General features: G+C 46.3%; 1 protein-coding gene across 13 annotated transcripts in view; it reads right to left on the bottom strand.

Moving 5' to 3' along the window:
- The window catches only part of SYNE1 (spectrin repeat containing nuclear envelope protein 1), a 483,893-nt gene that overhangs the window by 232,399 nt on the left and 236,517 nt on the right, over positions 1 to 14,977 (bottom strand). For all 13 annotated transcript variants that reach the window (XM_056567280.1, XM_056567285.1, XM_056567279.1 and 10 more), the window contains 5 exons: positions 14,137 to 14,765; positions 4,967 to 5,146; positions 3,341 to 3,491; positions 2,712 to 2,870; positions 559 to 741 (listed from right to left, as the gene is read on the bottom strand). In XM_056567280.1, the coding sequence (XP_056423255.1) occupies positions 559 to 741; positions 2,712 to 2,870; positions 3,341 to 3,491; positions 4,967 to 5,146; positions 14,137 to 14,765 (1,302 nt within the window). The remainder of the gene's footprint in view (positions 1 to 558; positions 742 to 2,711; positions 2,871 to 3,340; positions 3,492 to 4,966; positions 5,147 to 14,136; positions 14,766 to 14,977) is intronic.

Below are 14,977 nucleotides of genomic sequence, written 5' to 3'. Positions count from 1 at the left end.
ACTGATTGGGGTACCATATTTTTATTCTTTGGCACCTTATTTTATTATTATCATCATTAAATGTTAAGTTTTAAGCAAATCGAGTTTACAAATTGATAACACATTGCCTTGATTATTGCTGGTCAACAGACAACCTATTCCTTGTCTGTACAGTTCATCATATATTATTTAAAAATCCTTAGTAACCAAGCAACGGTCTTCGGACCAAAGATACTAGAGTGATTCTGAACTCAACCGTACACATGTACTGTCAATAAATAAATGTTACAAAAATTATAGGATCCACTGTCAAGTTGCCTTTATATAAAAAAAGGTAGACAAGTTACAATCTGAATAAATCTGCAGCATCATACATCTTGTACTACGTAGTGCCATGCACTTTCAAGGAACAATAAGTTTAGAATGTAAAAAAACAACAACAAATTCTCCTCTCTTTCTATCTGGTCTCATCTGGCTGTTCAGCCACTGGCGACGCAGGAACTCTACCCCACTGCTACATTTGCATTAGAAGATCATAATTTTTACAATACCATTGGCCATTCATAATTTACAACATACCTGAAATTCTTCAAGACAAGCCTTCATTCGCTGACTGCTGTTTAGGTTGGTAATATTGTCGCTCATCTGTGAAATGGAACTAATGGACCATCCATCAATTTCATCATTTATGCTTAAAACATTTTCCCACAAGGATAAGCTCACACTTAGTCTTTGCAGGTTTTCATCTGCTCTCTCCAGTACCTGTTAAAACCATTGACAGCAATTATTTTTTGTACAAGGTATCAGTGGTAATGATACTTCAACTCACTGTCAGGCAGCTTAAACAAGCCCTCTGTGCTGATATGGCTTCGGACATCAATTAACAGGTACAATGGCGTCCGCTAAAATGGCCACTGTCATTATGCAAAACCTTTAACATGCCCTAGTGACATCAATAGTTTAAACCATGGAAACTCAACATGTATGTCTTTGAGAGCGTCTCGATCACCTAACACAGGCAAAGGGGAGGCAGGGGGAGGAGCGCATGGCAGTGCATTCTTCTCCCAGCTCGTTCTCCTGATCAGTCTGTACACTCCCCACCGATCAAAACTTTTAAAATGTCATTAGGACAAGTCAAAAGTTTTGTATGATGACAGATACACTTTAAAAGAGCTTATTGATGACTTTCTTAGTTAAAAGCATCTGTTGTGGAGACAGATACCCTACAAATGCTGATCCACAGCAGAGCAATGTGTGTTTACTTGTAGGATCCAGCCTACATACACATCCCAACAATAAAACACTATCAAACATTTAGAATGTTCTTCTGTACCCTGTTATAATATTTGGTGTCCAAATTTTAACAGAAGAATTATACGTAGTAAACAGTAGGCAGTTTAGCTTAATGTACTAGAATTTACATGTCAAACATCAGAAATGTAGATGCAGATTGTGGTTTTTTATGAACTAACAACAGAAGATTTTCCTGCTATGTGAACATTGAAAAGAATTTACTAAAACTGTTGTATAGATAATGAAAGCTTAGAGGGACAGTCTTTGGATGTCTGGACCCTATGCCACAAGCCATTGTCAGACAACGTACATTTTTCCTCTGATTTTTGAAGCACACAACTTAACAAATGCTGTGCTCCACATTTTCAACACATTCAGAACTGAAATTGGGTGTATAACTTTTAGGATGCAGTTTTCAAGTCAAAGTCAAAAGTGGATTCAAAATGTATTGAGAAATAAAAGGGAAGAACCTATAATACCCTTTCTACTGGATCCACTTCTGACTTTGGCTCAAAAAACTGCATGGAAAATACATGTGGTTCCAGCCTTACACCGCCAAGTATTTTTACTGAATATCTTTGTTTTGCTCGCTGATGCTAAAACAGGAAGCAAAGCAAAAGCAGATTAATGGTGATTAATTGAAACAAATATGAATTTAGATTTTTCTACACATAGGATATACAACAAGAGAATATACGACACAGATCAATAACACCAGCAGTATTACCACTGGAAAGGGACGGCAATATAAATAATTTACCGTATATACTCGAGTATAAGACGAGTTTTTCAGCACGATTTTTCGTGCTGAAAACACCCCCCTCGGCTTATACTCGAGTGAACTCTCTGCCTGTTCAGTGGTCTTCAACCTGCGGACCTCCAGATGTTTCAAAACTACAACTCCCAGCATGCCCGGACAGCCATCGGCACCTGGAGGTCCGAAGGTTGAAGACCACTGCGGCCTTCGTCATCATCCAGACATGCCGGGAGTTGTAGTTTTGCAACATCTGGAGGTCCGCAGGTTGAAGACCCCACCCCTGGATTGACAGGCGGTGATGATGAAGGGGGGGGGGGGGATGATGACAGGCGGTGATGATGAAGGGGGGGGGTGGGATGATGACAGGGGGATGATGACAGGTGGTGATGATGAAGGGGGGAGGATGATGACAGGGTAATGATGAAGGGGGGATGATGACAGGCGGTGATGAAGGAGGGGATGATGACAGGGTAATGATGAAGGGGGGGATGATGACAGGGTGCTAATGACGGGGGTCTGGATGATGACATGGGGGGTGACATGATGTATTTCCCACCCTAGGCTTATAGTCGAGTCAATAACTATTTTCCTGGGTTTTTGGGGTGAAATTAGGGGCCTCGGCTTATAATCGGGTCAGCTTATACTCGAGTATATACGGTAACATATGACAAATGCTTCTTACGTCAAGCCATTGATCCACATAGTAGTCCATATCTTTTTTCACTGGTCTTGAATCGCAGCCATGGATTCGTTTTAGCTCAACTAATACGTGTTTCCCTTTGTTGGTGAATTCATCCAGCTCTTTCTGGTTTTCATTCAGTTCATTCTTGGCTGATTCATGCTTGAAAAACAGTAAAATTTAATTAGTGATCTAAATTACAAAGACAGCACTGAAGCTGAATGACTACATATTTTCGCCTTCTCTCATCTCTCTGATATAATATACTATATACGTGAAGGTTTTCAAATATTGTCAATTTGGCTATTTTTCAATGAGAGGGTAATTTATATCTCCTTGAAAAGACTGACAAGCTGGAATAGAGGATCTTATGGGCAATGAAATGCTCCCTGGGAAAAAAAATGCATAGTAGCTCTCATCCAGAGGAAAAAGAGATGGCTTTCTGGTGCCACCTTTAGGAGGATCACCATTGTGCAGGGACAGATTTTAGGACTATGCAGCGCTGGTTTTCATCTTTTTCACAATCAGAGCGGAGAACCCCAGAGATCAGACTACAAAGACCATAATGGTATAGCAAAACCTAGAATTATGTCCTAAGAGAGCTAATATAGTTCCATCTTTGCTATACTCACCTTTGCTATGGCACGCCGGATGTCTTCCTGATCTTTTAAAGTTGACTTAATTGTTATCATGTTTTCTGCATTCTCTATAAGTCTAGTAATAGAAGCCTTCAGATGTTCATATTCTTTCATCAGATCGATAAGAACCAAGCACTGTTCTTGACTACAAAAAATAATTATAAATCAAAGAAAAGTTAATTACTACTGACTTATGTTTTATTAATTAAAAGTTTTTCCTCCACTGGTGGTAGTTTAACTTTGTTTTCAGATCGCTGCAGAATTGCAGAAAGCTAAGGCGAACAGCTCTGGAATGATGTTTTCCAGACCAGTGAGGTCCCAGAGCTGGTGTGTGAGGCCCAAGAGACCTGGCAGGTTCCCATTAAGTGATGACAGGCTATGACATTACCTTCTGATCAGAGGGGTCTAGTAGCTGTGACCCCTTACAAACCTTGCAAGGTAAAAATGGAGCAGAGCCAAATAGTGCTGCTGTGGTTGGGGGTGGTTCTATACTTCACACCCACCGCTCCTTCACTCTAGTGATTGGGAGTCCTAGCTTGCAGATTTTTAGAAACTAATCAAGAAAGGCATATCCTCCACTGAACCAGACCAGTATTTAGATATAACTTTTTTGTTAGACTGTAGACATATCAAGCCATGTCATAATCCTCCCCTACATGCTTTACTCCCATACTTTTTTTTTTTGTTAGGAACAGTTATACTGATTTTTGGTGTAAAGTGTTATTATTGTGCCTAAGGGTAAGTTCATACATACAAGATCTGCTGCATATTTTGTTCTGCTGACTTTGCTACCTATTTATAACTTCAATGGGTAGCAAAATCAGCTGAAGAAAATATGCAGCAGATCCTGTATGTGTGAATGTATCACAAAACAGAGTCGTCTTTTCCACTGCTGTGCATGTTTATGGACTACAATAAAAGGGTTAATACCGGGCATCACCACGATCGGTTTTGTCCGGTATGAGCCGCGGATTCTGGCCGTTGATGGCTGCCGGGACCGACCCGATATGACGCGGGGTAACCGCGTGACCCAGTGTTATATCGCGGAAGCTGGCGCAGGACGTAAATGTATGCCCTGTGTCGTTAAAGGGGTACTCCACTGGAATTATTATTATTATTTTTTTTTTTTATCACTGGTGCCGGCAAGTTAAACAGATTTGTAAATTACTTCTATTAAAAATTCTTAATCCTTCCAGTACTTATCAGCTGCTGTATGATCCACAGAAAGTTATTTTCTTTTTGAATTTCCTTTCTGTCTGACCACAGTGTTCTCTGCTGACACCTCTGTCCATTTTAGGAACTCCAGAGCAGGATAGGTTTTCTATGGGGATTTCTCCTACTCTGGACAGTTCCTAAAATAGACAGAGGTGTCAGCCGAGAGCACTGTGGTCAGACAGAAAGAAAATTAAAAAAGAAAAGAACTTCCTATTGCTCATACAGCAGCTGATAAGTACTGGAAGGATTAAGAATTTTTTAAAGAAGTAATTTACAAATCTGTTTAACTTTCCGGCACCAGTTGATTTAAAAAAAATAATAATAATAATAAAAATTAACAGTGGGAGTACCCCTTTAATACATAGTGGATGTTTAGTAGGAGCACCAAGGCTATTTATATGTTACCTTTCAATTATGAGCTTGTTTGTGTCTTCCCACGTCATGATCAGACCATTCAGCTCTTTATCTGCTTCTGCAGCCTTAGATAAATCCTTCTGGGCAATCTGCTTTGCTTTATCCATAAGCCACTGTTTTTCATGCTGGTAAGAGTTAATTTCCTCCTCCAGTTCATTGAAAAATTTTAACCTGTATTTAAACATATAACAAGATTCAGTTGTTTGTAAGACGTGAAGAGGATTAAATGGAATTTGTAGAGAATCTACTAGAGTCTACTAACATAGCATGCTAAATACAGTGGCATTAAAAAGAATATTGCAATATTTTTTAAATGATTTTCACCACCACTTTTCTCTCAATCCTTATAGCTGCACACCATGGCAGCCTCATGCTTCCCTGGTCTTCTCCACAAGCCTCATGTCCATTAAAGATCTACTCCTCCTAGGACATTTGCTAGTATGCAAGCGTGGGCCCCCAGCTTCTTAAATGGTCAGTGCACCCAAAACTTTTCCTCCACCAATCCATTTTTTCCCTAGACAATTTAAGGATTCTTCTCCCTATGCTCCCTGTCTGAACAATAGGGTATCTGACCTCATCAGATAGCTTGCTATCTGCCCTCACTTTCTGATTGTCTCACCTATTGCAAGAATGCTGCCTCTCCTGACCTTGGCCTATCCAATATACACAATGAACTTTGCCTACCTTATCCATGTCTGGATACACTAGTCGTCTTTTCCATTTGTACCATGCTTAGATACATCTACTTTTGCTATTCAGAGACTACTCTATTAATAATGACTTAAAGGGGTATTCCAGTAAAAACATTTTTTTTTTCATATCAACTGGCTCCAGAAAGTTAAACAGATCTGTAAATTAATTCTATTAAAAAATCTTAATCCTTCCAGTACTTATCAGCTGCTGAAGTTAGTTGTTCTTTTCTGTCTGACCACAGTGCTCTCTGCTGACACCTCTGTCTGTCTCATGAACTGTCCAGAGCAGGAGAGGTTTGCTATGGGGATTTGTTCCTACTCTGGACAGCTCCTGAGACAGACAGAGGTGTCAGCAAAGAGCAATGTTGTCAGACAGAAAAGAACAACTCAACTTCAGCATCTGATAAGTCCTGGAAATATTAAGATTTTTTTGATAGAAGTGATTTACAAATCTGTTTAACTTTCTGCAGCCAGTTGATATGAAAAAAATCTCTTTCTCGTAGCCTTCATTGGGGGACACCTATACTGATGGGTATATGCTCTTGCCACTAGGAGGTGCTGACACTAGGAAAAAAAGTCAGCCCCTTCCTGGCAAGATATACCTGCCCACTGGAAGTGAGGTAATCAGTTGTCACCAAGCCGTAAGAGAAGCCAACAAAGAAATATGTCCGAAGGACCCCAGAAGGGAATCCCAGATAAAAAAAAAAACAAGAACAAGAAAAGAAAATCCGGACCAAGAAAGAAGAAATGGGTGGGTGCGGTGTCCCCAATGAAGGCTACGAGAAAGAGATTTTACGGTGAGTACAAAAAAAATCTCCTTTTCTCAGTCGCTCTTCATTGGGGGTACACCTATACTGATGGGACGTACCAAAGCTGTCCCCTAGGAAGAGAAAAACAACCAACAGCAAAAGGGGAATCAGGGAGGGAGCGGAATGCACTGAAAAAGGGGCATCCCGGAACACCGGAGCATCTGACATGGGAACTGGAGGTATCGGGGTCACCTGGAAGACATACACGTAAAAATAAATGGCCAAAAGGATCATCACGGAACACTGGAGCAGCCGACATGGGAAACAAAGGTTCCCGAATTGCCTGGAAGATGTACACCTGTAGAGTAAGTAAACCCAACGTCCGCGAAACGCTTCAGGTGACAAACTTCTACGTTTAGGAAAGCGGTACAGAAAGGCCACCCCACAAACGGGACTGCGGAGAAGTGAGGGCAGGAGAGCTAACCTGCCCGAGACCACAACCATCACTAAGGCCCAAAGAACAAGAAGGGCAAACCTAGAAAAGAAGACACACCACAGCATACTATGATAGTGTCCAAGACAAGGAGACTAACCAGACAAGAACCCCAGCGGTCTGAGCGGACCGAAGCAACATCCCGTCAGGATGAGACGGAGGGGAAAACAAAAGGAAAGGTTACTTCAGAAGACTGTAGTGTCAGTGTAGCGCAACTGACACCGAGAAGGAAGGAGGAACAATCCCCTCCCCCCCCCCCAGGGAGATTGCACCGAGGGAGGAGGAGAGCAATGGCAGGACCAAAACAACAGACAGTGTCGCTGAGCCATACATGAGTGCATAAACTCTTCCAACAGATGAGTGTGCCAAGTCTGTAAAAGCAGCAGTATATAACCAAGAAACTGGAAGAGAGCCAGGCTGCAGAAGTGTGTAGCTCAGCTGATTGCTCTCAGCATAAAACAAGGGCCCAGCCATGTACCCCACCAATATAGAGGATTAGGGTAAAACAAGGGGTGTGCGCTATGAGACCATGCCAAGCTGCTGATCCCTGTACCCCCTGTGGAAGGGGATGATCAAAAAGTACTAGGTGGACGTAGTCCCCAGGAACACTGCAACAACATATTAAGGAATGGAGGAGCTAATTTGAGTCCTGACTACGAATGGAAGGAAGAAGCACAAACACACCCAAAGCGTTGAGGGGAACACCTCAACGTGGTGTAACCCTGGACCAGAAGGGCATCAATGGAGCCATTCTGGTCATTCCCTAAGGAAACAGAGCTGGCGTCTGAACCACCCTGGAGAGGAATCCAGGACAGATACCAGAGCAGAGGAGTTCGACCACCTAAACCTGTGGAAACAAGATCACAGGAAGGCCCGAGGCACACCCCACAGAAAAAAAGGGTAAGTGGACTCTACACGTGCAGAGTGGCCTAGCATATGTAGAGACACAGACATGGTTATCGCACGATAGTAGAGGGGTACCAAGACTGCAGACACAAAAGAAACCGTAGACATTCAAAAGTCCGGCAGCATGGTGTCACAACCATGCCCCTAGCAGACCAACGTTGCCCCTTAGAAAGAGGAACAGAGTGCTGCTCTTTCTGCGAAAGACCATGGCAGCTGCAGGAAATGCCCACACCCCAGCACCAAATGGTGCCACACACCAGGACTGCTGTCACAGACGCAAGGGATAAAGGATGTATGTGGAGCAGGAAACATGCAGAAACAGTCTGAACGGCAAGAATAAAAGATCCAATGAAACACTCTTTGGAACTTCACCAGGAAAATGAGTCACCGGACTATAACTGTGGGAGTGGCAAGAATGGGGAAGGTTACCTGGCAGAGTAGAAAACCATGCAGGCACAGTCTGGCTATCTAGCATAGTGACTATGGCCACACCGGGTGCAGTAGACAGAATCACACCAAAGTGGGTTACCAGCCTTCAGCCTAGAGAGCAGCAGGCATGTAGGGAGGAACCTGGTAAAGGAAGGAACCCCGCAAACCAGTATGTGGTGTATTGTATAGGGCCCATGGAGCAACATGGGGAGACTCACGCGTAACTACACCTTGGCAGTGGATAACCTGAACTACCTTCCATGGTGTAGGAAGTGTATGGTAGTTGGACCGACGTAGTAGTAGACCATGCAGACAACCGTCGGGCTGACTGGTATAGGATTCCTGAATGCTCAGGGACACTCCATCGAACCCCCCTACAGAAAATGGGGTATTGGAGTACGACCGAACTAACAAGCGACCTGGCGGTGTGAGAGATCCAGCTGATGAAAGTCTGGCTGACTGTCATCAGTCAAGAGTACCTGCAGGGACTCTCATGCAGAGTCCTTATACCAGCAGAGAGATATGGGAGATTTGAGCAAGCCCGCGGCAGCCCAGAGATGGGAGACCGACAGCGATGGAGACCGTGCAGACAACAGTCTGGCTGAACAAGTACACTTCCAGGCGCTGGATAAAAGGGGACAGCCAGATAGGCGATCACTGTGCCCCACTGCCGCATGTGGGAGGGAAGGGAGGCCTAGGAGCCTTAGATAGTATCTCTGTCACCTTGGGAGATCGGGGGAGGCTGAGGAGCCACGGAATGTATCCCTGTACCCCATCTTGAGTCCATAGGACACGCTGGGACACGTCTTTGTACACCTCCACAGTAGTGGGGTACTGGAACTCCAGTACTGGAACATCAGCTGAGTGATGAGTGACAGGCAGCTGAGGAGACCACGCAGACCACTGTCTGGCTTACTGGTATGGGTCCATAGTAGACAACGGGTCACTCCGTCGGACACCTTACATTAGCAGTGGTGTACCGGAGTGCCAGCTGTGGACGCGGCAGCTGAGAGATGAGTGACAGGGGAGACTACTGTCTGGAATATCGACATCAGGACCAATCCATGCCCCCACAGGGACACTTTCATGGAGACCTCGCACTAGACGGGGGGATTCAGAACCCTAGCAGCGGATGCGGCAGCCTGTAGAGGAGGGAATCATATTGTATGACACGCCAGGACACCCCCATGACGGGTGACCGGCGGACCTGATAGTGTCCTTAGCATCCGCCAGGAATGCAAAAAAAAAACTCTTGCAAGGGCACCCGACCAGTGTCTTGCCTCAGTAGGGAGGGACTGGAATTCAGCTGTGGGCACGATGGGCATGACATGGCAAGACAGTGGTAGACACTTAATATATCCCCGACTGTTTCCAAGTGATCGAGAAATCCCTGGCAGTAACCCGCCATGTCGGTGCGCATATGTTCCCTAACAGAGTGAGAAGCCTGCAGAAAATAGATACGCCAGAGGCATACCTCAACTGGCAACGTAAATAGTCTAAGGCAGGCCACCATACAGGGTGACTGAAGGAATAAAGTGGTCCCTCGATTCAGTGCCTAGAAAAAACAGATGTGACAGGCCAAGGCTGTAATAGTGTTTGGTTGCCACAAGGGGGAGCTCAAGAAGTAATGAAAAATCCAGGACGTAATACAATTGATGGTCACAAGAGGCCACCAAACACCACCAAACGGTCTGAGTGACCAGTGGTGAATATATATATATATATTGTTTAAACTTTAACAGACAGCGCAGCCCGCCGAGAAGGGAAGGCACACTAGAAGAACATCACCCTTGGAGCCAGCCTCAGACTAGGAAAAGCACAGGGGGGTACTTGTGGTAAGATGCAGCACCCGGCCGCATGATCTGTGGCCATTACAGGAAGGAGGCTGGGGAACTGGGTGAAAGACGCAGCCGGTTCCTCCCCGACTGGGGAAGAGCACTGAGGGCAGTCCACGTGGGACCAGAGACCCGCTGCCTGTGGCTATAGGACTCCGGTCAGCCCATAAAGAATGCAGCCAGGACACTGTGCCTGGCCGCAAAGAATAGAAGCCAAAGGTATTGCAAAAACATGGATCTTCACAGGCGCATAAACGGCAAAATAGGTCCTCAAGTTCATATTAATTATTTATTTAAAGCACATAAAAGCAACACGTTTCCTGCCCGTAGCGGGCACTTCATCAGGCAAGTATGCAATTTCAAGCACATGCACACTTGCCTGATGAAGTGCCAATAATTTATATGAACTTGAGTACCTATTCTACCTAATTTATTGCCGTTTATGCGCCTGTTAAGATCCATGTTTTTGCAATACCTTTGGCTTCTGCTGTTTGGACCGGTGAGCTAGGATCGACCGGAGGATCCTGGCTGCTAACGGACCTTCCTTGATTCCTTGTACAGTGTTGTGCCCTTAGCGCAACACCTTCTGGTAAGTGTGACCTTTATTGCACTTACCCATCATCATAACGTATCATAATAGGGGCGTGTGTGCCTTTTTTCCTTTTTGTCTTTACATGGCCGCATAGAATAGGAGTAAGCCTGGGACCGAAGACCCGCTGCCTGCAGCTATAAGTCTCTGGTCAGCCTGTAAGAACGCGGCCAGAACATCGCGCCTGGCCACAGCAGATAGTAGTAAGTGGGCTGGTGTGCCCACACTGAGAATGCGGTCAGCCGCGTGGGACCGGAGACCTGCTGCCTGTAGCTATAGGTCTTCCCCCTCAGCCGAATAAAGAATGCCGTACAAGGTAGTAAGTGGTCAGACAACGCCCCCACTGGAGAAACTGGGGCAGCAGCATAGAGTCTCCGGCCGGTAGTGAAGATAACGTGGCCAGGGCACTGTGCCTGGCTGCAATACATGTGTAGAGATGCGTGGCCCAGAGGGGGAAGGGAAGGTTCACCAGACTGTCCTCTCCAGAATGGCGCCAGAGGCCATGAGGGGTAATGGCGGCTGAGGAGCTGGGCACATGAGAGGAAGGGGACCCCTGGATGAGCAAGAGGGAGGGCAAAGGGGAAGGGGGGTTGTAGTACATACTCACCCACGGCTCCATCTTCTTATACTTACCCTGAAGTCTTTAACCAGCTTATGGCCACGCTGCAACATACCAGGCTAAGATAGCGGGGAGAGCAGGGGCAAATGGGGGACCCGGGCCCAGGGTACAACCTCCAGGCACTGGCACTTTGTGATAAGGGGTTGATGGCCCATACTCTTTTGTGCCCCTTTGTCGCATATTGGGGAAAAGGTAGCACCATGCTCCTGAACCCCCACTGAAAAGGAAAACAAAAGGGAGATAAAAACCTAACTAAACAGCCCTTACTAGAAAATATAAAAAAAAATATGAGATCTGGGGTGCTCCCAGACCTGTGTCTTGCCTCCTACTGATACTAGCTAAAACTGATAAGTGGATGGGTATATCCTGCCAGGGAGGAGCTGACTTTTTTTTTTCCTAGTGTCAGTGCCTCCTAGTGACAAGAGCATATACCATATTTTTCACCGTATAAGACGCACTTTTTCTTCCCCAAAATTAGGGGGGGGGGGGGGGGGAAGTTGGTGCGTCTTATACGGCGAATACACACCTATAGGGTCGGTCCCTGTGGCCATCAACGGCCGGGACCCGTGGCTAATACAGGACATCACCAATCGCGGTGATGCCCTGTATTAACCCTTCAGACGCGGCCATCAAAGCTGACCACCGCGTCTGAAGCGAAAGGGACAGTAACCCGGCTGCTCAGTCGGGCTGTTCGGGACCGCTGCGGTGAACAGCTTACAGGAACAGCTGTGCGTCCCGAACAGCTTACAGGACACCGGGAGGGACCTTACCTGCCTCCTCGGTGTCTGCTCCGTGCCGGGATCCCCTGCATGGCGGCACTCTCCTTCGACGTCATCACGCCGTCCCGACATCCAATAGGAGTGGCGTGCGGACGGCGACCGAGAGCGTGGATCCCGAGGAAGAAGACGTCCGGAGCGTCGGGGACACCATGGGGATGCGGCGACAGTGATGGAGCGACATCCAGGGCAGCGGTGACGGGTTCGGAGCGGCGGGGACACGTGAGTATTACCTCCTATCCAGTGGTCTTCAACCTGTGGTCCTCCAGATGTTGCAAAACTACTACTCCCAGCATGCCCGGACAGCCAATGGCTGTCCGGGCATGCTGGGAGCTGTAGTTTTGCAACAACTGGAGGTCCGAAGGTTGAAGATCACTGTTGGGTGCAGAATAATTTTTTTCTAGATTTTGCACCTTTAAAATTGGGTGCGTTTTATATGCCGGTGCGTCCTATAAGGCGAAAAATATGGTACCCATCAGGTGTCCCCCCAATGAAGAGCGACCGAGAAAATTCTTTTTCACTGGAATACCCCTTTGAGGGTTTACTGTCCAGAGTTCTGTATAGAAGTTGAAGGGTGAAAACCAGGTGACCCCATACCTTAGTTAATGTTACACAAAACAAATTACCGTATTTATCGGCATATAACATGCACTTTTAAAACCTAAATTTAGGGCAAAAAGCCTGCCTGCGTGTTAAACCCCGATAAATGTTCTGTTCACTTATTTAAAGTGGCCGCAGCAGCCCTGTTGAAGATCAGCAGCCCGGCCGCGGCCACTTTAAAGCAGTGACCAGCGGCGGCTCCTGCGAGTCGGACGCTTCTCCTCCTGATTTTAATATTACCCTACCTGGCCGCGCTCTGGCAGGTTCAGGTAATGGGCTGTGTGAATAGTATGACTAGTGACGTCTCCTGCCGGCTCCTCTGCACAGCATCAGGGTTGTCACTACTCATTTCCTGCAGCCGCTGTGGGTGACTGTTCTAGAGTGGCCGCGGACGGTCTGCTAAATCTGAGTGACGTCCCTGATGCTGTGCAGAGGAGCCGGCAGCGGATGTCACTCATCATACCTTACTATCCACACAGCCCACAAGACCCGCTGCATTATCTGAGCCTGATGAGTAGGGGGGGAGGATGTTGAGGCAGAGGGGGGTGATGATGAGGCGGGGGGGTAATGATGAGCGGGGGGGATGGTGAGTCAGGGGGGGGGATGGTGAGTCAGAGGGGGAGGGATGATGAGTAAGAGGGGGGGATGATGAGTCAGAGGGGGAATGATGCGCGGGGGGGGGGGAATGATGCGCTGGGGGGGGAATGATGCACGGGGGGGGAGATGATGTGCGGGGGGGGGGGGGGGGGAATGATGACCTGGGGGAGAATGATGAGCCGGGGGAGAATGATGAGCCGGGGGAGAATGATGAGCCGGGGGAGAATGATGAGCCGGGGGAGAATGATGAGCCGAGGGAGAATGATGAGCCGGGGGAGAATGATGAGCCGGGGGCGAATGATGAGATGAGCCGGGGGAGAATGATGAGATGAGCCGGGGGAGAATGATGAGATGAGCCGGGGGAGAATGATGAGATGAGCCGGGGGAGAATGATGAGATGAGCCGGGGGAGAATGATGAGATGAGCCGGGGGAGAATGATGAGCCGGGGGAGAATGATGAGCCGAGCCGGGGGAGAATGATGAGCCGGGGGAGAATGATGAGCCGGGGGAGAATGATGAGCCGGGGGAGAATGATGAGCAGGGGGAATCACAGAGGAAAGGATTCACACAGGGGATCGGGGGGGGGGGGGGGGTAAATGTGACACAGGTGCAGATAAAACGGGAGGAATGATGTGGTACGGGGAAGGGGGGGGAAGGTTGAGAAGGTACAGGGGGAATCAAAGTTGCGGGGATGATGAGGCATATAGTTCAGAGCTTCCAAGTCATTTATTTTACATTTATTTATTTTTTCCTTCACATTTTCTTGTGAAAATGAGGGTGCTTGTTATACACCAGGGCGTGTTATACGATAAATACGCTACATTCTGTTATAATGAATGTAACAATAGGAACAAACATGTTGCGTTCACATTTTACCTTTGCTGAAGGGCCTGTAATGTTGACTCTTTCATCTCTTCATTGTCTGCCTTTTCTTCAATATCTTCAATTGTCTTGAGTAGTTTCTCTCTGCAGTCAATAAATGATTTCCAGAGTGCGCCAAGAGCTTCTGCTTCACTCCGTTTTGTTCCCAGAAACTTCTGAACTTTCTCCAGCTCCATATTAAGGTTATCAGCCAGAGCTCTGCAAGAAGTCCTCTGCTCAGAAGTGGGGCACTTTAGATGGTACTGTGCTTTGGTAAGAGCTGTATCTAGTCCTACTGACAGAGCTGTCAATTCATCAATATCCTGAGCAACTTTATTTATGTCTTTCTCCAGAGACTCAGATTGATCTTTATCTAGGCTGCTTTCTCCTTCTACTGTTTCTTTTAAGTTACAAAGGACATTTAGAATTTCTTGGTGCATTTGTAAGAAGGAGCCTAACTTGACAAGGGATTCTTGTCGTCGCTCAGTGATTTGAATTGTTTCTTCATACAGCTGTACACAGTCTGTGACCCTTCCTTCCAACACGAAATTATCAATGGGAATAGTGAAAATGCACAACTTACTGAGCTGATCCTTCAAATGATCTATTTCTGCCTGCTGTGCTTTTACTTTTGCTATATGGTTCTAGAAGAAATAAAAAAAATAAAGTTGGATGCATTGCAAAATGTATATAAAATACACTTAGTGATGGGTCCAGCTATAGAGGTTTGCTAAGGCCTCTATTAAGAGACACTTATTGCTCAAAACGAATTAGAATTGTTCTACAAGCTGAGGTTTTATGACAGGCTGACATTTTATGGGAAGTTGATGTCTTATGACAAATTCTAAAAGGACTA

The sequence above is a fragment of the Hyla sarda genome, chromosome 3 (assembly GCF_029499605.1).
Source record: "Hyla sarda isolate aHylSar1 chromosome 3, aHylSar1.hap1, whole genome shotgun sequence".
Classification (NCBI taxonomy): domain Eukaryota; kingdom Metazoa; phylum Chordata; class Amphibia; order Anura; family Hylidae; genus Hyla; species Hyla sarda.
Note: the sequence above shows the minus strand (reverse complement) of the source record. Positions and strands in the feature narration are given on the sequence as shown.